At 50.7% G+C, this 25,689-nt stretch overlaps 4 protein-coding genes across 6 annotated transcripts in view; 1 reads left to right on the forward strand and 3 right to left on the reverse strand.

Moving 5' to 3' along the window:
• LOC4576338 (PHD finger protein rhinoceros) overlaps positions 1 to 15,289 on the reverse strand; it is a 33,235-nt gene extending 17,946 nt beyond the window's left edge. The window contains exons 1-4 of one of the 2 annotated variants that reach the window (XM_061650544.1): positions 13,938 to 15,289; positions 695 to 1,954; positions 374 to 568; positions 55 to 271 (exon numbers count right to left, since the gene is read on the reverse strand). In XM_061650544.1, the coding sequence (XP_061506528.1) occupies positions 55 to 271; positions 374 to 568; positions 695 to 1,020 (738 nt within the window). In that variant the 5' untranslated portion in view covers positions 1,021 to 1,954; positions 13,938 to 15,289. Of the gene's footprint in view, positions 1 to 54; positions 272 to 373; positions 569 to 694; positions 1,955 to 12,910 lie in introns of both variants that reach the window. The other variant, XM_061650543.1, reaches the window with a different exon arrangement.
• A 239-nt stretch (positions 15,290 to 15,528) lies between these two features.
• On the forward strand, positions 15,529 to 19,658 carry LOC1270285 (BTB/POZ domain-containing protein 10). Of its 2 annotated transcripts, none has more exons than XM_308967.4 (4): positions 15,529 to 16,436; positions 17,434 to 17,978; positions 18,040 to 18,417; positions 18,494 to 19,658. In XM_308967.4, the coding sequence occupies exons 1-4, from the start codon at positions 16,192 to 16,194 to the stop codon at positions 18,652 to 18,654; spliced, it is 1,329 nt and encodes a 442-aa protein (XP_308967.3). In that variant the 5' UTR covers positions 15,529 to 16,191; the 3' UTR covers positions 18,655 to 19,658. The 2 variants fall into 2 exon arrangements, with proteins under 2 accessions (XP_308967.3, XP_061506540.1); XM_061650556.1 differs by lacking the exon at positions 15,529 to 16,436 and adding an exon at positions 17,182 to 17,277.
• On the reverse strand, positions 18,945 to 22,445 carry LOC1270284 (glycerol kinase). Its single transcript, XM_061650555.1, has 3 exons — positions 22,302 to 22,445; positions 20,419 to 22,235; positions 18,945 to 20,088 (listed from the first exon to the last, which is right to left on the reverse strand). Exons 2-3 carry the CDS (start codon positions 21,802 to 21,804, stop codon positions 19,915 to 19,917), a joined length of 1,560 nt encoding a protein of 519 aa, XP_061506539.1. The 5' UTR covers positions 21,805 to 22,235; positions 22,302 to 22,445; the 3' UTR covers positions 18,945 to 19,914.
• Positions 22,446 to 23,359: 914 nt separating this feature from the next.
• LOC3290236 (uncharacterized) lies at positions 23,360 to 25,498 on the reverse strand. Its single transcript, XM_565420.4, has 3 exons — positions 24,729 to 25,498; positions 24,077 to 24,657; positions 23,360 to 23,993 (listed from the first exon to the last, which is right to left on the reverse strand). The coding sequence occupies exons 1-3, from the start codon at positions 24,895 to 24,897 to the stop codon at positions 23,868 to 23,870; spliced, it is 876 nt and encodes a 291-aa protein (XP_565420.4). The 5' UTR covers positions 24,898 to 25,498; the 3' UTR covers positions 23,360 to 23,867.
• Between the last annotated feature and the right edge of the window lie 191 nt (positions 25,499 to 25,689).

The raw sequence follows: 25,689 nt of genomic DNA on the forward strand, positions 1-25,689 counted from the left end.
ATTAGCATGTAGGCGATTCGCATTTGCACGCGGCTCGTTTGCGGCGACGCATACCTCCAGCTCCTCGATTACGCGCTCGAACTGCTCGTCGGTTACCGGCACCAAGCCGGCCAGGTTGCGCTCCCCGTTCAGCACCTTCAGCCAGGCCGCATCGATCTGGTCCAGATCGTAGTAGCACACGTTCTCCGCGATGGCGGGCGTGTTCGAGAGATAGTGCTGGTCATGGGTAAAGTTTTCGTCCTTCGTTATCCGAATGTATTTGTTTTTCGGTCTGCAGAAAAAGAAAAAGGCGAGAAGGGTGGAAAGCGCCAACACCAACCGCATTAGTATCGTGGGTACTCAAGGGCGCAGCAGGGTCGGTTTTTTGTCTTACAGCTTGAAATCATGCCGCTTCTTGAAGTAGCTCTCCTGCAGCGTAGCGACGGACGGTTCGGGCAGCGAATCGGGATTGACGGGCACCTGCACACCCCGCTCCCATTCCTGCTTCCACTGGTCGTTGATGACCCAATACTCGTCCGGTGCGAGCGGCTCCGAGTCCGGCAGCTTCATGGCACTGATAAGGTCCTTCCTGCAAAGCGGTTGGATGATTGCGAACAAAACAATTATGGTGTAGGGTGGGACGAGGGGGGGGGGGGGTGGGAGATGGAGGGGTTACCAAACCAAGAGACAAGAATCTTCGCCACCACCGACTTACCTGAACAGTTCTGCCGGCGCTTCGGGCGCGGTGCGATTGTAGATGCTCGACATTTTGCAGTCGATGACCGAGCGCGGCTGCCAATTTTTCGTCGGTGTCGTCGGAGCTCCTCCTCCTGCTCCTGCTCCGCCGCCGCTACTCGAGCCGGCACTAGTGCCCGCGGTACTGCCGCCGCCACCGCCGCCGCCGCCACCGTTCGATGCGGGCGAGTCCTTGTCGTCCTCCAGCCCGGACGACGAGACCGGGGGCCGCCCCTTGCGCTTCTTGATCGGGGGCGGCCCATCGTTCTCGCCCCGGTTGGTGCGCTTCTGGCTCTTCTGAGACATTGTTCTCTGTGTGGGGTGGTGGTGGGGTGGTTGGTGGGGGGCGGTGTTTGTTTTGCCAGGGTTTGGCCCGCGATTAGCGCACGGTCGCGCGATCGGTTGCCCGGTGCTGTCCCGTTGCGCTTACATACAAGGGCAAACAGTGGAATCGTATGGGCGCACGCACGTCAGCACGATTACCATTACCTCCGCCGCGACTTCTTCCCGCTGCACCGTGACACTTGCACATATAAGTTAGCAAAATCGGCCCTACCAGAAGGACCACGCGATCGGGCACACACACACACACTTACTCTCACTTGGTACACCGCACCACGCAGCACACTTCTTTACCACCACCTACACCGCACACCAGTGTGACCCCACGCACTGGTGGATCACGCGCGGGCGAGCGAGGACTTGGAACGTAAAGACGCTGATCGCCAAAGTTTCTTGCTGTAAACTCTGTATCTGTAATATCTATCGTTCTCTCTCGCTTTCTCTATCTTAGCTTCTTCGCACGATATGTCCTGCAATGTGTTTGCCGCACGTCGCTTATCTCGCTTGCCTTTTGGCCCGGACCGAGACGACGTTGATTTGTCTTCGTTCGTTCTTGGAGTACACACTACAGCGGCAGCCTGCCCTCTCCTGCGGGGCTGCTTACACCGGCACAGGTGTATGATTGTTTGACTCGGTTGCCGTTTGTCTGTTTACGTTTATTAGGCGCACCGTTTGCCTCACTCGCTCGTCGTTTGCTGGGCAGGAAGAAGAACGCATCGTTCCCTCGTGCACAGGCTTTCGGTGGTCTTTCTTCACGTGCTTCACGTGGTATCGCTCCTCGGGCTCGGTGTACACAACACATGTATACACGCACACACACACACAGACATACACACACACACAGACACACACTCAGTTACTCAGCTTTTTTGTAGTAATAATACGGTGAGAACGCGACCTAAAATGAGAAGAAAGAAGGAAAATTGTTAATAATATGAGCTGACATGCTTGCATTTTTTGAGTGTATTGGATGTAAATATTTGGACAATCTTTGATACAAAGCCAATCCAAAGCAAGAAGGTATTTAAACAATTTTCAGCACGACAGCCTGATGATCCGAATGTTTATAATAAATTGAACAATTCTCACAGTATTTCATTCCCAGTACGGGACCGGAAGTGCCATTTCGTTTGACAGTTTTTAAAGGCCCTTATTTAGCGCATTCCTCTACAGCCTGTCTGTAGGAAAAACGTTTATTGGCACGGGTCAACAGCAAGCATTACGCACAATCGCGCCCACCACCACCTTTGGCCCTAATGAAGATCCACGCGGGAAGGTGTGTGTCTTCCCCGCCCGCCAAACAACATCAGAAGGGTGTGCGTGTGTGTGTGTGTGTGTGTAATTTACAAAAAAGCCTCCCCCGCTACAACACTTTTCCTTTCACCTCTGCCTTTCAAAAGCTTTTCTCATTTTACATGATTTTACGGAGCGGGGCCGGAGCATCCTACATCCTCTGCCCGTGGTGATGTTGGTGGACTCGTTTTTCGCTCGTTTTATCATTCGATATCGTGCTCCGTGTGCGCATTCCACCCATTCCTCGCAATTCCCCACACATGCGCAGCACCACCCACCGCCACACACGCACACACAGTGCCTTTGCTGCTCCACACCACCACTTCGCAAGGCGCTCCTTCGGCTTCTTTGGGTTAAATGCTGTGTAACACACACGCTCTGCCAGTACAGTACTGCCTGGGGCGATGAAGTTAGCGAGGCCTACTTAAGAAGTTCATCGAATGATGCGAGGATTCAAAAATTAACGAATTTGGGGAGTAAAGAAAAAGACAAAAGTAGCCTTAGAATAGTCCACCAGCAATGACAAAACATGATTGGCGGATTTGACCCGTTTCAGTTTCCCCCAATGTCCCCCAACAAACGCACTAGAGGCTAAACAAAACAGGTCACCCCGTCGGTTTTTTTTCCTTCCGGTGGCCCGAGATCAGATTGCTTCCTCCTCCCCGGTTTGGGGCCGATTCGACGAGGGCCGCACAGAAGATGCTTACTTTGCGCTCTACACGGCCTCCCACCACCCCCCACACTTCGTTACCCTTTCCTTTCGGGGAAGATTTCCGGCACCGCAGAACCGTTTCCGTGCAGAAAAGCTGAGGTACCTCCTTCTCATGCCCTCTCTCTGTCAACCATCATCAGCATCCGTGAGCCACTCGAAATCATCATCACTACCGCCCAGGAGTATCGCAACCCCCCCCCCGAGAGTAAACACACGCACACACACAAAAACAGGCATTAGGCCACACGGGGCACCAACACACATGGGCAACAAATCAGCCTCTTTCGCTCAGAGCGGAAACCGGAAACGAAAGGAATTTTCTTCAGCATCATCTCCCGCCCGACCCCCGTTTGGAGCCCCCTCTTCGTCCTCTTCGGCACAAGCGCATACCTTTTCGGCACCTTTTACTATGATGACCCATACACACACACACACATACACACAGTGGTTTTACCTTCCAATATACGCATGGAAAAGGGTATCCTTCTAAAGCCTCCCCAAAAATGCTGTTTCTGTGTTCTCTCTCTCTCTCCCTCCCGCATGTTGGTGGACAATTCACAATGTTGTGCTGCGTGTGCTCGTGTTGTGTACGGTACTACCTTGCGACACCACCACCACAACACAACCCCAACAACCATCAACATCATTCTCGCGGTTTTCACTCCCCTTCCTCTGGCCCATGCATTCCATCATCCCCGCCTCTCCGCTCCCCCTCCGGATTTGGGGGCACGCTTTGGTGTCGTCTGTGCGAACGCAAACGTGCGGCAGGAATTTTCGCTCTAAAAGAGGCTCCCTCACCCTCCCCCCCCACCCCCCCTCCCCATCTCCAAAATAGAAGAGCAACACGGCGGGACGGGAAAGATGCAGAATTTGTTTTACCTACGCTCTCGCTCGCGCTGCCATGCTGCGCTTCTATTGACTAAGGACGCCCTTTCCCGCTTGCTCGCATCAATCGATCATCAGCTAAAGAAGCACGGGAAAAACAATCATTCCACTATCTCTCTCTCTCTCTCTCCCTGACGCGTGTTGTGCGCTTACAACTGGGGAGCCCTTTAGGGCATGATGTTTTTATCTCACTCTCTCTTGTCTCTATCTCTACTCGCCTATTAACTTTCTCGCTCTCACTCTCCCTCTCTCTTTCTCACTTTCTCTCACTTCCTTCTTCGCTAGAGACTCTCCCGATAAAAACCTCCCAAGACGCGCGCGGAAGCTTCTTCTTCTTTCATTGCTGTGTACGCACACAGTTTTCTATTTTATGTTTTAAACGAAGCAATCGAAGCAAACGTTCTACCAAAAAAACACAGAGCACTGGGGCTGGGATATATGACGCCAGTGGGAAGGGCAGAGCAGCCGCGCTCTGTTGTCTTTCTGCTTCCTAGTTGCTAACGGCGTCCTCCCTCCTCCCTCTTTTGCTTCCTCTTTTCCATTCCATCGCTTGTGTTCTGTGTTTTCATTTAAGTCTTGGCTAGTTCGGGCCTACTGTGACCAGACCCGCATCGTGGGTCGGACAATTGCTGAAAGGAAGGAAAGCAAAGAGCCAGCACAAGCGAATGTATGCGCGCACTAACTGTACTAAAACACATAAAATACGCCATATGCGCGCACGATCGATCACGGCCCAACCGAAACCAAAGTCCCGTTCGAATTCTTGAGCCTGACGATAGCCAGTAGCGCGCCTCATGTCTAGCCTAGCCATCAACCACTGTGGGAAAATGAGGAAATCTCATCCGGGTGGCGCCTCTTACCCCCACCGTTCAATCTGCATGCTAATGCGTCTTGGGTGGTTTCTTTGGCAACGGGATTGTCGTTTTGCCGTGACAGGTTGAAGTTTTGCCGTATATGGTTGGAATTAGCGGTGGGAGCACGGAATTGGACCGATCCGATTCCAATTCCGTATTCGCAATCAATTCCGAAGCCGATGCTGAAATCGATCCCGGAGCCAATTTCGGAATCGATTCTGGGATCGGAATCGGCTCCGGAATCGGGATCGGTTTCGGAATCGAAATCGGCCTGGGAATCACAATTTGCTCCGGTAACGGAATCAGAATTGACACCAGAAATGGAATTGACTCCGGAATGAGAATCAGTTCTTTAATAGAAATAAGAAGATTCAGACGCAAAAACTTCGGAGCAAGCCGGAATCGATTCCAACGAAAACATCATTTTTCCATCACTTTCCAAGTAGAGCGTTAGCGTTTGTAGAAGTTTAATAAGAAAGTATTTCAGTTCATTTCGCAAATTATGAAACAATATGCAAATCTTATTGGAATTGCATCACATGTTATCATAAGAATCCAGTGTGTGTGCCTATCTCGTGATGATATACAAAAACTTAAAAAAATCACTCTGTCTGTCAGGATATCTGCATTCATGATTTTCCTATTTCACCCCTTAACACTACATTGATGCCAACAAAGACCCTCATGTGCTGCACTTGCTCCGTGAAAGGAAGAATTACTGCTTAATGATAATCCAACAACGATTGGCACATTCCAAATAAGAAGCAAAAAAAAGGCAAAAAAAGCCACACACAGAGAGACGACTTCGTCAAAATCCCCACCCAGTAGAAGATCGTGATGATTCATTAAACTGCGCGCAGCGGCAGCAGATTTGTTCATTCACCTTCCCCAATTCGCCTTCATCGTACATTCATCGACCCATCGGCCCCGAGACCGTCTCTGTGTCGCGCGCGCTTGTAGCCTTGGATTTCGCTGGCACGTCTGTCGCTCACACACACACACACACTCACACACCTTTACTGCTACACATGGCGCTGTGCTTTTGTCTTCAAACTCTATCGTCAACCGCGATCAATCGCGTGTACCGGGGAATGAGAAGAGGGCAGCGATCTGGAGCGGAGGTTCTGGTGGCGGGATGATCATATTGAACTCGCGGGTTTTTCAAAACGGTTGAACTCCCTGTCTCCCCTTCCGCTTTCCGGCAACAAACGCCACAACACACAGCCAACAACAAAATCCCCCTGTGTGTTGCGGGATGTGTTAAATCCGATCTATCTACACACGCACTCACACCAATGGAGGATCGTTTGCCGTTCGCTCAAGTGCGTCAAAGGCGAGCGGTGGCGGCGATCCGCGCCCAATGAAAGACGACACCCCAACAGCCAACGAACGCCGCCCGCGCGCGTTCGATTATTGTTGACTGGCACGTGTGTTAGTGTGTGAGTGCGTACACACACAAACAGACGCACGGAGCTGCCTACAAGGGTGGTAGTGCGCGTTCGGAGGGTTGCTTTGTTTTGTCGAGCCGGGAGAGATCCGCGTTCTACGCGCGCTAACTGCCACGATCTCCGCTGTTTGCTTTGATCCGATCGGCTTTGAAGGACGGATGGACGGAAGACGTGCTAACGCGTTCGTGCTATTTTACGCGTAGTGTCGATGGAGGGGGGGGGGGGGGGCTGGACAGGCGGTGGTTATGGACGAGTGTGTTGCAGCGAGAGCGCACTTGTGCTTCTCGGCACGCTCGCGTAGTACTCGCGCACACGTACGCATCACTCTGTGCTGCTTATCGCGTCGTTTGTACAGCCCAAGACGCAAGAGTAGCAAGAGAATGCATCCCGTGCATTAGTGGTAGGTGGGAAGAGTTGATAGGTGTAGGAATTGATAGTGTTCGTCTCGGTTAGAAATAGGAAGCACTAGTAAATGCACACTACGACACTCACTCTCACTATCTCATGGAATCATCAATGATTGATTTCGTCGCTTTTGCCATCCAGGGGCGAGTGTTTGAAATGGTTTGTGCCATTTTTTTCAATTATTGGGTCCAAATCTAAGAAAACCCTTCGAGTAAAGATGTTGATTGAGGATTCAAAACAAGAGAAAGAATAAGAGAGAATTCAAAGGCTCAATAGTAAATAGTAAAGCTTGAACTTCCTGCAATGCAGACTGCATTACTTGTGACATTTTCTTCCTTTGTTCATTACAGTGAAGTCTATCGAAGTCTCTTCAAGATGAATTGTTTCTTCAACATTAATGTCTCCGTATGGCGAATTTCTCTAAGCTGCATTATATGCTTTTTGGCTGCCTAGATGCTCTTAGTGGATGAGTTTTGGAAAGAATTCGCCGACATTACGTTAGATTTTGTAAATAAAACGATTGACATACAGACAGACTTAAAACTGATGCGCACTGTCAACAATTCATAACTTAGAGACATAAATAGGTGAGTTGGAGCAATTTGTGTGGCAACGACTGTATATAGAGGCTTTGAGCCTATTGGATATATTCGCCGCTGCATGTTTAAAAGATTCGAGTTAATAGCTATCATTGACCAAGCCGATGTTAGTCGATGATGATGTGTGCCCGCCTCATGATGTCGGTGGTGGGTGGTTGAGTCGAGCTCAGTTACAAGAACATTAGCAACATTGTATGTCCACTCTTCACAAGCTCGCGATCAGAAGCGATAAAGCTGCATATTGTATTGCGTTAAACAAGTACAATAATGTAATATTCGAAACAAAACAAAAAACCGGTTTCAAATTTTCCAACATGTGCTCCGTGAATGAAGCAGGCAGCCTGAGCGTCTGAAAGTCTCTGAAATTGAACCAAAACACGTGTGCCGAAGAAATGCTTGACAAAATTTGTCGCCCAGCCAGCCGATGCATTTTCCCTCGGTGCAGCGCAACAACGAGCACAGATGTGTGCCGAAACGTTCACCCCTCTGGCAAGTGGTATGCGCACACCACACCAGACCAGGCCAGACCAGCCAGACGTGTTGCTTTTTTTGTTCTCCTTCTTTTCATTCACGCTCTTTCCTGTTGCTTCCAACAGCTGCACCAAAAAAGGAACGACGGCGCGCTGGTTTTGCATGTCCCGCGACCCGCTACGGATTGCGCTTCGGATTGGATCGAGAACGCACAGCACCACGCGCTGGAAAGGCCACGGAAGAGCGCGCGCGCGCACGTCGATCTTGAATGCACCTTATGCAGAAAAATGGCAGGGCCAGCGGGAGAGAGGGAGAGTTGCATCCCCAGTATGCATCGACTTCCCATCGATACAGCGCGAATAATGGTCGCGACGTGTGGAATCACGCTGAAGCGGGTGGGGCTGCTGCTGGGAGGTTGGTTGGTTTGGCGGCGGTGCAGCCAACACTCCGCGCTTGGGTTAGTGCGCGAACACAACACGCGCCACACCACCCGTCGCGATTGTGATATGCACACGCACGCACACACCAAGAGGATGGTGATCGCTTGCCTGCTGGCACGTGCACGTGTGTGTGTGTGTGTGAATGCGTTGATGATGGGGTGGCCCGCGAATGACGACTTGCTCGCGGCGGATGGTGTTGTGTGTGAAGAACCGACCTCGCGTGTGTCGTCTTTTGCTGGTTTCGCTTCCCTTCATTGCAGGAGCCCTTCCGCTTCCATCTTCCAAGCAAAAAAATTCAACCGGACGGATCGAAACACAGAGAAAGAGAGCGAGAGTGAGAGAGCGAGAGAACACGGGATGTGCAAAGCAAGCAAGAGAAATCTCGTAAATGAAAAACCGAAACACAGCGCGTATGTGTTGCTTCTCTTTCTACCACATGCATGATGTTACACGCGCGCGCACACTGTCTCTCTCTCTCTCTCTTTCCATATCTCTTCTCTTTCTTGCACACTAACGCGCACATGTGATTTTTCTCCACGATCTGCAGGACGGCGACTCTTTTTTCCCTCGGCTCGCGGGAAAACGGGGGCGAGTGCGGCTGCCTGCACTAATATGCATGCCTTCGGAAGATGCATCTTCACATCCTTCCGCGAACTGTGTCGGTAGAACACACAGATGTGTGCGCATTATTATTATTTTTTTTGTTGTGCGACAACGGAAGCAACTCTTGCTCTTCTTCAAAAAGAAAACGGGAGTGGGGGGGGGGGGGGGGTGGTTTGCACTTCTCAACATCACACCAGCACCTTCGATGGCGGATGTGTAACATGAGAGGTTGAAGTTCGGTGTGTGTCGTTTTGATATTGCCACTGTGTGACAGGAAAGCAGCACAGGATGGAAAACAAAAAGATGCGAAAAGCGACGATTTGTGCCACACGACTAGAACAGCTAGAAACGAACATGGCAGTGAAGAAAACATCAGACACAGGCAAAGTGTGTAAAAGGATGATCAGTAGGAGCAACAACAGCAGCAACAGAGAGAGAGAGAGGGGGAGCAATATCAGCAGCATCAAGCGAAGACAGTCACGGCAGCAGCAGCCAGCCAGCATCATCATCATCCTCATCGTCACCACTTTATCCACCAATCTCACACCCTCTTCTTTTCGCTTTCTCTCTCTCTCTCGCACTTTCTTGCGCCTATTCCTTCAACGCGCGTAGCAACAGAATTCACACAATCACACACACACACTCTCGAAAGAGAGGAATCACGAATCGCTCTTTCATCGCGATGACGATACACGCGCACTCTCTCTTTCTCTCGCGCACGATAGAACCGTGTTGCCTTTGAGGCTGAGAATCAGATTCCGTTTATAATATTCATGCACCTTTTTCCCGCTAGCTACTCCAATTGCTTTGGTGTATTATTATCAAACTCATCCACCGTTACCGCGTCATACAAACACACACACACGCGCGCGCAGAGCTACTACACACACACACACACGCACACCCGTGCCGTATGCACGCAGCTTCCCAAGTTTGCATACTTTCATCCCCCATTTTTCCCCCATCCCCTCGTCTTCCCCCTTCTTTTCTACACCTGCTCAGTTGTGTGTTTTGATTCGCGCACACACACACATCTACGCCGAACGACGACGACATGACCACACATACACCACCACCACCCAGGGATGCATCATTCTCTAACCGAGATTGGGATGCGAATTGATTTTTGCATATTTTCATTGATTGAATGATTTTTTCTTGGAAGTGAATACTTTTCGCTGAAATTTACACATCACACACACACACACACGCACGTACGCATGGCTCGCCACCTTTTGCTGTGTTATTCTTCATCTCGGTACACTGTATTGCCTTCTCTTTCCTGCACACAGGCGCGCGCGCCTATCTCACGTATCACAAGGCATACAGAAACGCATTTCACATCCTTCTCTTGTCGGCCAGATTGCTTACTCTCTCTTTCTCTCTCTCGCTCGAACATACATTCACGCTCAGGTGTGTGCGCGAGCGCGCGCGCGCGCCTTCGACACTGTACACACGCTTCCCTTTTTACACCACACACACACACCAGCACGCACGCAGGAACATACACCCCTGGGGACACACAAGCACGCACGCACACTTGCTCGCTGCCCTGCTTCCATCATCTTCTCACAGAAGGCGCTGTTGTGTGTGTACTGCTGCTGCTGCTATTATTCGTTCGCGCTCTCTCTCTCTCGCGCGCTTATCCAGAGCGACGCATTAATCACAATCAAAATCGGATGCTTCACTCTTACCGCCCTTCTCACTCCCTCGCCCATCATTCTTTTTCTTCCGTGCGCGGACGGGCGGGTGGTCGCATCAAGACTTTTTCGTCTTCCGATCGAATAGCAATTCCCACATCATTTGCCCGACTTTTCCATGACACTCTAGACGTAGTACCACCACCAACACCACAATGCGTTGCGCCCGTACACACAAACACAAACGCATACGAACTTTCCTTCATCTTTCACCGCCGCCCTTTTTTCCTAGATCTTTTTTTTTTATTGTTTCGGCTCATTCGGCCTCATCATGTTGCACACACAATTGTTGGTTTTCTTCTTGCTTTTCCGCCGTTACCCCTTAGTGCGAGCGAAACATTCTTTATCGTCTCCCACCAAATACAGCGGTTGAAAGAAGACGAAGTAGCATCCAAGTAGCCAATTCCTAGCATCGCTCCGCCGTACCCCGTGTCTCTCGCTCCTTGTGCATTGTCGTCAGCCTCCCCCTCCCAAACACCACCACCACCCTCCCAAACAACCCCTTCGATGCAGAAGGATGCATTCTTTGGCCAAGCTGCTCATCCCAACCATCGCACCCACCCACCCACCCTCAACCCGAAAACAACATACACTATTTTTCCAGCGGGTGGCGATGGTGGTTGGTTGTGTCGTGGTGGTCGAAAAAAAATATGTTGCTCGACTATTTTCAACGCCAGATGCGGAATAAAAACCACCAAGAGCAATGAACCTGTTTAATTTCTGTTTTTTTTTTTTTTTGACACATTTGTTGACGCACTTTTTCCTATTCACGCGTTTCTTAGTATTCGTTAACTTCCTATTTTTTGCCTGCCTCTTCGACTACCATTGTTGTTGTTGCTGCTATTGTTGTTCGCTTGATCATCGAACACGAAGGAAGATGGCTCAACACCCGCGCGCGCACACACACGCACACACACCCGCAAATGTATCATTGACAAACCCGCCTGCCTGCCCCGTTTCGTCCGCTTCTTTTTCACCTTCTTTTTCAACCATTCAACAATCGCGCAAACATACACACACACACTCACACCGCTGCACACGCGCGCACACACGAAACCGTCATCAGTGTGTCGTCATTAGAGAGATGTTTACTATTAATGCCTTTTCGTGCCCCTGTGTCAGCACACAGCATTGCTTCCTCCCTTAATCCCCGCTGACCCCCCCCCCCCCCCCTTGCTGGGTTCTATCATTCTTCGCGTTTTCGCATGATCGCTATGCTTTTCACACGCCAATTTGCATCGCGGGGAAATTTTGTCATGCTGTTTTTTCCCCCCGTATTGCTTTTCCCCAAGGCGCACACCACTGTGAAAAACCTTCTTTTCTTTGCTTTTCTTTTTCACCCATCGCCTTAAACTCCGCAGAAATTGATCACACGCACACACTGTAATGTACACACACTCTCGCGCACACACACCACCACCACACCATGAGCGCTGTAAGGTTTGACACACGCAGTAAGCACCGCGGTGGTGCAATGGAGACGCAGCCATGCGAGCGTGTGACGGACAGAGACGGAACGCGTAGTCGTGAACGTCGAAGAGAGCGAGTGAGCGAACGTGTGCGCGAGAGACGGAAAGCACTCATCGCTGGGGATGATGGTACGATGGCTCTCTTTCTATCTTACTGCCTTCTGGGGACCGTGCACTGAAGAAATATCCCGACCGGACGGGCGGAACAATCCTTGCACGGATCTTTCAAAACATTTTTTCCCGCACTGGCGTTGCATCGGCACCAGTGGCAGACCTGTCGGCCATTGCTGAGTGCACCGTGCCACCGTGCAAACTTCACCTGACCCATCTGAATTGCTCTCTGCTTGCTGCTGCTGCTGTTGCTGATGATGGTAATGATGATGATGATGATGCTGATGATGATACTGTTGTTGGTTGCCCTGGCGTGTACAGCGCCCGAGAGTGAACGAGAGAGAGAGAAGAGAGCGAAGGCCAGGCTGCGCGGATGTTGACGGAGGCGCTGATGACGATGACGGCGAGGGAAAGGATATGACGGCAGGGAGAGGAAGGGACGGAACGCGAAACTGGCTTGCAATTTTTCGTTTCCCATTCCGCAACATAATGGATGCGCCCAAACTGCATTTCACAATTTGCCTTCCCCCCGCGCGAAACCATTTATCCAGCCAGTGCATCTAGCACGCATAGGTGCACGGGGCAATGGGGCAAAAGGAAAAACGTCGATTGCACACTACATACACACATACACACCACAGCACAGCACACCCTTCCCCGACTCAATTACAATCATCGATCATTTGGCCTCCACTCTGTACACCACACTCTGTGTGTGGTGTGGCTCCATCGTAAAAGAGTAAACAACAAATTGTGACTGGGCCGCCATTGTTTTCACCAAACAGCGCACAACACGCACGAGATGCACCGCGGCATCCATCACCAACCGATACCGAACGCACTTGCACACCGCTTCCGACCTACCATTTCTATTTCGGTGCGAATTAAACGCGTTTTAATCCGAAAATTTGGTACGGCGAGACACAGCCGCCATTATAATTTTCCATCCTTTTTTTTTGCTTCTTTTTTCATCCCAAGCGCCAACTGTCAAGAAAGTGCGCCAGTGCTGCCAGCCACCCGTAGGGCAAAACTTCAACCCTTGAGGTGCCAAGTGGGACATTGTTTTCGTTTGTCTTTTTTAGTCGTTTGACAGCTCACTGTGCGCTTTCAGCGAGAAGCCCGGCCAATCGAGCCAGTTGCAACTGATAACGTTTTGAAAATTTGTTTTTGCACAGGTTAATCAATCTTTATATTGGGAATTTTATACTGTTGGATGCTACCTCAAGAGGCGTTTTAGAATTTTTGGAAAGATAATAAAATTAAACCACATTACGATCAAAATTCGAAAGTAAAAAAATCAATGTTCTGCAAACAGACTCTTCAGCTGGTTGAAACAAACACGAAGTTGGTTGAACGTTTGAAAACGATACTAAGCGAGTTTCCACAATATTTATAACTTGGCACAATTATATTCCAAGCATATTGATGCATAATAAAATGCACACACAAACACAATTTCTCTGCACGAAAATGTAGATCAACAAAGTGTTCACTACTCAAACTCAATTATTCCAACGACATTCCTTCAAATTGATCGATATCAAAACATTAATACAATAACATCGGTGATAAATGTAGGGAAACATGCGCACCACAGAGATAAGTTTCCGTGGTGCAAAACGTACGAGACAACGCCAAAACTAAGACTTATTCGATGCTGTTTCTGCAAAAACTGTACTGTATGTGGCGTGTAAGCTACTTGTATAGTATTGCTAAAACAAAAATACAAAAGTTACGATTAATTAGAGTGAAAAGAAGCTGCGATGCATTGCAATGTCACAGTAAATGCAAAGCCCCCTTGCTGGTGTAGAGATGCTATTGGAGCTTAATGTTGAACCCCAAAACAGACCATTTTCCTTAAATCCCTGGGTATGTTTGTTTTTATACGTACCAATGCAGAATAATCGACTGACGTTTTTGAATACTGTGTATTGCAGTAAACCGTATTGCTTCAAGTAAATCCTATTTGTAGTCCATAGATCCATCCACAGCGCGGAGATACCGTTGGGACTGCAATGAAGTAGTTCCGCGTTGCAATGTGACAATATTTTGCACTAAACGACCACACCGGATAAATGTTTTTCCATGTCACCAACCGTTGGAACTCATAAAAACCGCGCAAATTCGCACAAACACCTTCTAAATTAGCGAACGATTTTCATCACACCTCTTGCATCTAAACCATACAGCTCGGTGGTTCGCTAATGTCCATAATGACTGTTCTCCAAGGAATGTTCTTGGTTGGCACCAGAAATAGTTCTTCTATCACCTCGCATACAGTGTCCAGTCGTTTTTTTTTTTGTTCTAGGGGCTGACCCTTCCCACACGATGGAAGGGCCGCGCGCGCTTCTCGCCCGATTTATCCGACTCCGGAGCTGAAAAAACTCATCTTTGATAAAAGTACTGTAGACATCCGGGGAGAGGGAGTATGTTTGCAAATATTACTGCTTTTGCACAGGCTTTTTGCACCGCTTTTGCACCCACGAGCCACGGTCTGCCACGCCAAACTAGTAGCAAGCTACGCTGCACAGACGATGGAAATGCGTTTCCCTCCCTGCAGCACGGTGCAGCGTGCAAAAGATAAGCTTTGTCGAGTTTTCCTTCGCGTTACAGCTCCACGATGACATTACTCCTCGCTGCATCCTGCTGCTGCTGCTGCTGGTATCGGCCGTGGTGGTGCGTTGGATAACGCTGTTGATGTCGTTTGCATTGCTGTTGTTGCAGTTTCAAAACAACCCTGAACGCCACACCACTGATTCCTGCGCCCCCTGCCACGACGGTCCTGGCCACCCGTGTGATGTTGCTTTTCCCTGCTGTGTCGCAGTGCTTCTTCGGGGGATTTTTTTCTTCCTTCGGTGCCCCCTTTTTGCCACAGGCCGGACAGGCTACTACCACATCCTCCGCCTGATGGGACGGGCACTAGGGGGGGATCGGCGGATCTGGCTGGTTCGTCTCCCTGGCTGTTCACGCCGTCTCGCTAGCCACGCCAGCCGAAGAAAGCACGCACGTTCGCATGGTAATGGGCGATTTTACACCATTGATTGCACCGTTTTTCCAGCGTACACGGGCTGAAATTTTCATACCCCGTTTACACACTCTGGCGGAGTTTTTCTTTTTTTTTGCCAATCGAAACATTCACTCGTGCAGAAGCGAGAGGACGGCCGAGCGAGCGAACGAGCGAGAGAGCGAGCGATCCCAAAACGTCACTAACGTCAAACGGTGACGTTTGTGATAGGTGCGTGCGCCAAGTGAGCCCCTTTTCATTTTATCCTACAGAGCAAAATAATCGTTAGCGCCAGGATGAGTGAATTTTGTGTGCGAATTATCTAGTGAAAAGACGAAGACAATTGTGATTTATCCATCACATTATTAATCGGTAAGTGGTAAAACATTTTGCTTCATCGTTGACGCGGACAGAAAAACTGAAACTCATCGCCCATTGTTTGATCCAATTTCGGTGTTATCCCTACCCGTTTTGTTTTTCGCAGCCCGAAACGTCAAACACCACCCTGTGCCGTCGGGCGCTGGGGAGAAGAAGGGGTTGAGAAACATACTCATTCCGTCAAACAAAAGAAGCAAAACGCTCCTAGATGGTGGTGGAGGAAGAAAATTTTCGTTTTATAGGAAAATACCTTGCCCGTGCATACCGAAGTAATTAGGTTTTAGTTTTGGAGCCAGCTCTCCCCTCCCACCTCTGTTTCTGTGTGCTCTTGAGTGTGTTGCCCAGAGCAAAGGGCCCAGAAAAGCGCACTGGGTCAGGCTGCGAGCTAACTCTCTTCCCCTTCCGGTAGCTGTGTGCTTGGTGATGGTGGCAGGGAGGTGAGAAAGAATTCGTGAACCACACTTCTTGCCAGCTGCAAGCCGAGCCGAACGAAGACCCACCTCCGCCAGGCGGAAAAAAAACTCCCCCAAAAACCTGTACAGACCGTAACATTCCGAAGCCCTCCCTCCTTTCCCATTCGGTGGCCTTACTGGCCTGTGCAAGGATTGGGTTTGGTGGGAACGCAGGCGGGGACCACCCGACCCACCACCAGTAAGACACACGTTCGGTCGGCATCCCCACCACCAACGCCGTCGTGGATAGGCTACATTCGCTTTGTCATCGATACATTGGCCGGGCGTGTGAATTGTTGAAGCGTTTCGCGATGGAGCTGCAGCTGCAACGCAAACAGGGCACGGCCGCACAGCAGCGCGACAGCGGGATGGCCGGATCGAGCAGCGCGAGCAGCGGTGCTTCCAGCGGTGGTGGTGGTGGTGGCGGCGGTGCCAGCGCTGGCAATGGTGCAATCAGCAAAAACGACAGCTACGACAGCTCGCACAGCAGCAGCAACACGGAGGACACCACCGAGACGGACGATCGCCGTAGGAAAATGATGAAGAACCGGGCCAGGTAAGTGAAAACAGGGTGGCAGGAAGTACGGGTGGCCATGTCCTAGGACAACGCGGGCGTTTGGGAGATCTTGTCGGTCGAGGGAAAAGAGTGGGAAGAAAGAGGGATGTGGGATGGGAGGGTAGAACGTAACAGGCGCCCAATCTTGTCGACCGAAACTGAGCGAGACGGACGAGTCTGCGCCGGGCAGGGTTGAGAAGGAACATCTGAAATAAGTGGAGCAACCAGCCACGACAAAAAAATGCATTACAAAGGACAAAGCAACCTTTGATGTGCATGTGTGTGTGTGTAGTCTATAGATGAACACTACCGAGCATCGCGTTGCATAGTGTGGGATGCGTCGCGATTGGTGTGCAGCAGCAGCAGCAGCATTGCGCGAAAAGAGCACCGAAGATATAAGGGCTTGTGGCTATGTGGCATCCTTTGAGTTGACACAGACGCAGACCGTCCAGACGACTACCTCTACCGACCCTCCACCTTTGGCGGGCACGATCGGGTTCCCCTTTGCCTGGCGGTTCGTCCCTGCGCGCCCAGCAGCCGCGCGGGAGAACAAGTATCATTAGTTTACTGGGAGACTGGGTTTCTTTGTGTGCTAGGTCAGGGTTTGGTCTGGTTTTGAATCTTCTTCCTTTCTTGCTGCGCTGTGCAAACTCTGCCCTTGTCTGCACAGACTCTGCACACAGACACAGACACACACGCGTCGCGCTCCCCCTCATTTGCCACCCCAGGGCAGCTTGGTTGCTCGCGGCGGCGGTTACATTTGCTCTCCCATGGTTACTTTCCTTAGTCAGCAAGCGTCTCGGATGATCAAAGCGTGGTTTCTAGTGTGCCTAACGATGAAGTGAGTAGCAGGCTGTGTAATTCTGTCTGCTGATAAATAGTGAAATCATTGCACACGATTCGTCTGATTAATCAGCATTTTCGTTCGCATTACTTAACAATTGCAATAGACCAGCGCTCCCTCTAACACAATGCCCTCCTGTCTCGTGCGTTGCAGGAACAACAGACTGATGCAGCAGCAGCAGCAGCAACAGCAACAACAGCAGCAGAACACAACGGACAGTGCGAAGGTGGCGGCTGGGAAAAAGTTGGCCGAGAACGAGCGCATCACACTGGTCGTCGACAATACGACCTTCTCCGTGAACGTGTCGATGCTGACGGCCCAGCCTGAAACAATGCTGGGCCGCATGTTCAGCACCGGGTTCGAGTTTACCCACCCGAACGAGCGGGGCGAGTACGAGGTGGCCGAAGGCATCTCGCGCACCGTCTTCCGGGCCATCCTCGAGTACTACCTGTCCGGGGTGGTGCGCTGCCCGCCGACCGTGTCGGTGCAGGAGCTGCGGGAGGCGTGCGACTATCTGCTCATCCCGTTCAACGCCAACACGATCCGGTGCCAGAACCTGCGCGGCCTGCTGCACGAGCTGTCCAACGAGGGGGCGAGCATCCAGTTCGAGGCGTTCCTGGAGCAGCTCATCCTGCCGCTGATGGTGGACGCTGCCCGGCAGGGGCATCGGGAGTGTCACATCGTCGTCCTATCCGAGGGTAAGTGCCTTAATATTCAGCAAAGTTTCGCATATTTACACTCCCTCCGATATCCCACCAGACGACATCATCGACTGGGACGCGGAGTATCCGCCGCAGATGGGCGAGGAAGACTGCCAAACGGTCGCCAACACGGCCATGTACCGGTTCTTCAAGTACATCGAAAACCGGGACGTCGCCAAGCAGGTGCTGAAGGACCGGGGGCTGAAGAAGATCCGGCTCGGCATCGAGGGCTACCCGACGTACAAGGAGAAGATCAAGCGGCGCCCGAGCGGCCGGATGGAGGTGATCTACAACTACCTGCAGCGGCCGTTCATCCACATGTCCTGGGAGAAGGAGGAGGCGAAGAGCCGCCACGTCGACTTCCAGTGCGTCAAGTCGAAATCGGTCACCAACCTGGCGGAGGCGACCGCCGATCCAGCGCTCGAGCTCGATTCGGGTAAGACACGAAACGGCCACCGAAATGGCATGCCGGAGCCACTAACGCTTTTCCACCCTGCTAACTTCCTCCGCAGCCGGGAATCCGCTTCCTCAGCGGCACTTTGAAATATCGCACGAACCAGACGCGGAACCGTTCATGCGGCCCGACGCCCTGCTCGACGGCGAGGAAGGTGCCATCGGTGGACTGCCGAACGGGGACGAGAACGGGCTGCTCGGCCCAGAGGAACCACAGTAGCGGGAAGGAATCAGAACAGTCTCTGCCCTGCTCCCTGGCGATACCCATGCAAAACACAAACCAACCTCCCCCCGGAGCCGCCCCCGTACTCTTGAAGTACGTAAAAAGTAGCTTTTTTTGCGCAGCAGCATCTTCTCATGCGTTGTAGGAAATCCATTTTCTTTTGACTGATCGGATTCCAGGGTGTGCGTAAGTGTGTGTGTTCGTGTGCGTCCCGCGTTCTGTTTTCTCCACTGAATCGTAACCGCGTGTGTGTGTGTTCCGCCTATGTGTTTTGCCTTATTATTACAACTCCCCCCCCCCCCCCCCCCCTCCTCTTGCGCGATCGCGTGGTGCTCGTGAAAATGAAATGACAAATCGTCCTCGAAGTTTCGTCGCTATGTTTATTAATCATAATTTTTATGCGCTCATTTCTACCTTTACAACTATTCTCCTCTCTCGATGTTGTGTGATCGGACAAGTTTTGGGCGAATGCGTTCGCTTTTGTTTCAATTGGCGCTTTAGTATTGTATTATTGTATATATATATCTATGTAAACCAAACTCACACGATATTCTCCAACTATTATTTGATTATTAACACGCAAATGCTAATCGCACGCCGTCGTTGTTTGTGAACCGTTATGATTTCGTTACCGATTAACAACGCAAGCTGCCCCCGCGCGTGAAGCGTTTTTCTAAAGCTGTCGTGACTCCTCCTTATTTTGTGAAGCGACGATCGTCTCTATTACTCATGAAACTAACCTACTTTTTTGATATTCATTTGATACTAGTGTTATGTTACAACTTATTTTTTTTATATGTATGCGCTTATTTCACTACCAAAATACCACAACCCCCCCGTTGTTCCCGGTTTCCCCCAAACGCGCGAGATATCCCACGTTCTCACTGTCACGGTGAGCAGTGCGACGACCCCGTTATTCCTACGTTTTCAACGCATATATACAGATTTTACCTTTTTTATACCAAGCGAAAATAAATAAGACATATTATAAAGCCTTGAAATATCGATTTTGGTGGTTTTATCCTTTCGCTAATGATGACCGTGAACTGTTTCCGATTTTATGCGTTTATTTTCGTAATGCGCTTTGATTTTACGTAATTAAAACTAGGTGTCGCTATCACAATAACTACAACCTTCTCCCCTTACTGTTTAAACCTTATCTGCGAGTTATCGTCCAGTGTAAAGATATAGTAATAAAAATTCCATCGTCCATTCATCGCTCGCTACGCTCGGCAAACTGCGCGTGGCCACTCAAATTTACAGACACTTGTCCCAACCGACAGCCCGTTCGATGGCCATCTTCCACCGCTTGTACCGGACGTCCCGCTCGTTTTCGCTGATTTGTGGCTTAAACACGGTACTGTCGCTTTCCACGCTCACGTTCTCGATATCCCACTTGCCAACCGCACGGCCCGCTACCATGGCAGCACCCTGGCAAAGAGAGAAAAAAGTAGAACAAAATAGCAACCAAAGAAACATTAATACAGGGTTTTCTAGGGGTTCTCATTGTTGTGGGACACTTCCTTGACTCTTTCTTATTGGAAGTGAACTTCATATTGGACTCTATGGTTGGACAGCTTCAACAGGAAATTCCGATTGGATTTGTCCAACAAAGGGTGATATAGAGTATAATTCCCAATACATTAAGTTCATTGCACGCAAGAAGGAGTCAATGAAGTGTCCCACAGCTATGAGAACTCCTGGAAAATCGTTTAATCACAGCAAGCTGTGCACAGCAGCAGCAAAAGTAGTGAACCTTACCAGTGCCGTCGTCTCGACAAACTTGGGCTTCAACACGTCCAGCCCGATCAGGTCCGCCTGCCACTGCATCATGGTCGCGTTCGCCGTCATGCCACCGTCCACCTTGAGCTTCTGCAGCGGCGTGCCGCTGTCATTGTTCATCGCGTCCAGTATGTCGCGCACCTGAAAGCAGACCGCCTCCAGCGCCGCCCGCACGATGTGCCCCCGCTGCGTGTCCTCCGTGATGCCGCAGATGACGCCGCGCGCCTCCGGATCCCAGTACGGTGCGTACAGCCCACTGAACGCCGGCACAAAGTACACGTCCCCATTGTTCTCCACCTCCAGTGCGGCCGATTCCGACTCGGAGGCACCCCCGATCAGGTTCAGGTTGTCGCGCAACCAGCCGAGGGCGGCACCGGCCACCGCGACCGAACCCTCCAGCGCGTACACGGGCAGCGCGTTCGGTCCCATCTGGTAGGCGACGGTCGAGATCAGCCCGTGGTACGAGTCGATCACCGCCGTCCCGGTGTTGTACAGCAGAAAGCATCCCGTCCCGTACGTTGCCTTTGCCCGTCCGCGCGTCAAACACTCCTGCCCGACCAGTGCCGACTGCTGGTCGCCCAGGCAGCCGGCCAGCGGGATGTGCTGCAGTGGCCGAAACTTGATCAGCCCGTACACCTCCGAGCTGGACCGGATGGTGGGCAGTATTTCCAGCGGCACGTCGAAGAACTTCATCAGCGCCTTGTCGTACTTGAGCGTCTCGATGTTCATCAGCATGGTGCGGGACGCGTTCGACACGTCCGTTACGTGGGCGCCCCCGTCCGGACCGCCGGTCAGGTTCCAGATCAGCCACGTGTCGACCGTGCCGAACAGGCAGCTGCCGGCGCGGACCGCCCCCTTTACCTTCGGCACGTTGTCGAGCAGCCAGCGCAGCTTGACGGCGGAGAAGTACGGCGACAGCGGCAGCCCGCACAGCGGTTTGAGGTAGTTTTTGTTCTTCGTCTTGTTCGGTACCGTCTCGAGCAGCTGGTCCACCGTCGAGGACGTGCGCATGTCCTGCCAAACGATCGCATTGTACAGCGGTTCGCCGGTCGTGCGGTCCCACACGATCGTCGTCTCGCGCTGGTTCGTCACACCGATCGCCACGATGTCGGTCTGCGGATTGCCGCCCAGCTCGACCAGCTTCTCCAGCGTGCGCTCGATGCACTCGTACACGACGCTCAGGATTTCGTGCGGATCCTGCTCGACCCAACCCTCCTGGGGGCAGATCAGGCGCAGCTCCTTCTGGTGGAAGCACACCACCTCGGCCGTCTCTGCCCGGAACAGCAGAAACCGGGCCGAGCTGGTGCCCTCGTCGATCGAGCCGACGAGGTCGCCGAATTTCTTCATCCCGCCGGTGGTGCTCATGCTTTCTTTCGGCTGGTGGTTGGGGGGTGCAAAGTTCACTGCCACTTTCTGCTGGTTCACCAGAACCGTCCTCTGGCTGGCACTTGCTCTGACTGGCTGGTGGGACTCCCGACTAGCGCCCTAACCGCCCTCCTAATCCGATTACAGCAGGTGTGCGTATCTAATCTTTCGCTGCGCTTGTTCAATGGGGTCTTGGACCGCCTGCGTCTCCGTTCGTTCGACGAGATCGATCAACCGCCTCTTATCTTATCGAGTTGCGTCCTCCGGCAAGGGTCTGTCCGAGCGAGGGGATCACAAGTAAACAACGCGCGAACCTTCCCCGAGCGCACCAGCGCACACTTTGTCGGCGGCCAAACTTCACAGCAATTCCAGCGCAAACATTGTTCGTCGCTTGCGCGCTGCACATCAAAACGATGCCATAATTAGTGGCGCTGCAATTAAGGGGAGAGGGATGTAATCTTTCTTATCGTACTATGTTGCACCACCCCGTAACTAACACGATCGTGAGCAAAATTTTCTTCTTTCGTGGACGGTCCCCAAGAGCACTCTCTGTCTCGGGCGCTCTCTCTCTCTCTCTCTCTCTCTCTCCTTCTAGGGAAATCAGATGTCAGCGTGTTTGTGTTTGTTTACATACAAAACGTCAAACGGGCTCGGGATGATAAAGTGCCCGCTACACGTGTGCATTGAAAGAGACGAGAAGGCGAAAATGGGACCAACGGACACAACGAGAATTGAGACATGAACACTAATTTATTGTTCTTTAAATTTAAATGATTTTTATTGGTTTGTTAGTATTAGAACCAATGTATTCCTAATGGATCAGAATATTTTACAAGTCATGATATTTCTTACTCTTTTTTCGCGTAACGACCTACTTGCGCTCATACTAGTGGTGGTAGCTCGGAATCGGACCTACCAGATTCCGATTCCGTGCTCGGAATTAATTCTGGAGCCGATTTCTATGCTGGAATCGGCTTCGATTCCGGGATCAGAATCGACTCTGGGATCGTAATCGATCTGGGAATTGCAATTTGTTCCGGTAACGGAATCAGGATTGACTCCAGAATTGGAATGAGCTCCAGAATGAGAATCAGTTCTTGAATTGAAATAAGAAGTTTCAGAAGCAAAATCAGTCCGGGAGTCTCTATGATCATGGATTGTTTACAAATAAATTTTGATTCTTTGCTGCAATCAATACGTAGCATCATTGGACGCAAACGCCTGTTCTTATGGAGATGCTAAAACCGACTCCGTTTCGAAGCCGATTCTGATTTCAGAGCCTATTCCGTTTTAGGAGCTGATTTAGATTCTGGAATCGATTCCGGATCCAATTGCGGAACCAAATCCGATTCCGGACAGGTAGGACCCGGAATCGATTCCAGAAAAATTCGGAGCAAGCCGGAATCGATTCTGACGAAAACTTATTTTTTCCCATCACTAGCTCAAACTGACCAGGCAGGCGTATAGTCAGTCCCCTTGCTACCGTCTTGAATACGAGCCTTGAACCCAAGAAGAGCATATCGATGACTATACCACGGGATCACGCATTTTGAAATTATTAATCCAAAGTTTTCATAGTTTATTCGTAGCAATTCCCACCTGCGTACATATCACGTACTATCCGATATCATGAAGTGATGTTTGAAAAAAGACACATCTTGAAGTAGACTACAGTGTAGAGAGGATGGGATGAATGGTAAACAATCGTTGCAATCACAAGAATAAATATTAGATTCCTAAAACACACACACACATAAATATTGCAGATAGGTTAAGTATTTGATTCCACAGATAAACAATAGCTTCCACAGTTTCCACCAAAAAAAAAAATATGACCATTTCATGTAACCCTAGAAAGTAAGCTAAATCACTCCAATTAATCACACAACGCACATTCGATTTTACGAGCAACATAAAAATACTCTGAACAGACTTATAAGGTGGTAGAGCTAAATTGTGCACAAACTTGGTCCGTGAGACGGTTGAATGAATCCTCTTAAATGTAAATCGTCTCTCTCTATTTCACTCATGCACACACAGGCATTATGGAACGCATTCTGCTATTAAGTTGTAGCCATCGTGCTTCCGATGGCGAGTGCTTTTTTGCTTATCTTTTGATTAATAAATCGAGAGTACAGCGAACCGCCCGGATTTCGCCTGTTGGGACCACGAGGAATGTGATACGTTTGCTAGAAGGGAAATAGAAATGTGTTAGCTACTCCGGAAAGCAATTCAGAAACCTCCCTCAGCACTCCATTGCGCCAATTCTTACCGCATTTTCGTGTGGAAACAGCGTCGTAATGCAGTACGCATAGTTCTCCAGCTGCGGGGTGGTAATCTTCGTCTCGAACTCCATATGATAATCGATAATGATGGCGGCCAGCTGATACTGCAGCGATTTGCTCAAGCTGCCCAAACATCCGCGCGCAAGGATCGGCTGCCCGATCGGGCTACTGCTCAGCACGTCCTTTAGCGTGCCCGGCGTCATTGGCCACTGAAACGAGCGGTAGGACACGGGAGCCGCACCATCCCGCTGACCGTTCGCTTCCCGCTCGCCGAACAGCTGTACCGCCGGCGGCAGGCATTCGTCCCAGTTCGGTGAGGTGAGCAGCTGCTGTTTCAGCGGGGTTCCGCCCAGCAGATCGAACGACGCCGACGACGCCGGCGACGGTTCACTGTACCGTTTGCGATCGCCTATCGATTTAATGCTTTGGCACGGCAGCCCAATCTCGTCGCGCCACTCGAGGAATGCTTCGCGAAACAAAATTTTCGACCCGAGCGGCTTCCCCTCGAATAGTACATCCACGTCCTCGATGCGCATTTTGCGCAAACACTCGACGTCAATCTTTTGCGCTGGAATGAGTCGGAATGGAGCGAGAAGTTATTGGGATGGGCAGGAGTTTGGATGTCATTTGAATGTATACCTTCCAGCAATTCCACCGTCTCTTGGGTAACTTTCAGTCTGTACAGGCAGAGAAACCGAAGGTCTTGCTGGGGCAGCGGCTGCCCATCATCGCCGGCCGCGACAAGGCTGTTGAACAGTTCCGCCTCTTCGCTGATTGGTTCACATTTCACCGTCATGTTGCCGTTCATCTCTCCTACGCTACACGCACGCACTAGCAATTGTATTATGGTAGGAAATGCTTGTGCTTGGGAGGGTTAAATTACGATTCCAGGCTCACTATTGGACGAAGATCGAGATCGCCAAATTGTTTACCATCATCACTTGTTTTTTTTATTACTCTCGTTTGCTTTTCCGCTGTCAAGCCAGTTGTTTATGGATGTTTGGCATTTGACAGCTGATGGCAGTGTTGCCAGCTCGCTATACGAAAAATCTATGGTTTATTTATTGAATTTTGAAACAACAAAAAATCGCTAAATCGCTTGAAATCCTCGTAAACGATCTAAAATTTATCGAACTTCATCCCAAAAAAAAATGATCTTCTTTTTTGCAACGTGGTTCTCTTCCCATTCCCATTGCAGTTTCTCCCCAACTCGTTCCACAAGCCAAGCCCCCAGAAGGGACCATGAAATCGCTCTTTGTACCTTCCCTCACCAGCAGGCATCGAAAATTTGCCATTCATCCACCTCTCACAACGAAACAGGCAATCAAGGTCGGAAAGGCTGCTCCTCTACTATCAGCGCCTGATGATCCGCCAACCAAATGGCAGTGTGTGCGTGCGAGGGCCGCGCACCGTACGGCGAGTCGCGAAAACAACCCCCACGAACGCGAAACCGACCGCTCAGTCTGCTTGCTGCGAGCATCACGATCGAACGAAAGCGAACTCGCTGGACACGGGAGCGCGTATCTCCGTTTGGCGTTAGATCGGCTTTGCTTGCTGCGCTACGTCACACTGTAACTAGGGTGCCAACCACCACCACCAC

The sequence above is a fragment of the Anopheles gambiae genome, chromosome 2 (assembly GCF_943734735.2).
Source record: "Anopheles gambiae chromosome 2, idAnoGambNW_F1_1, whole genome shotgun sequence".
Lineage (NCBI taxonomy): Eukaryota > Metazoa > Arthropoda > Insecta > Diptera > Culicidae > Anopheles > Anopheles gambiae.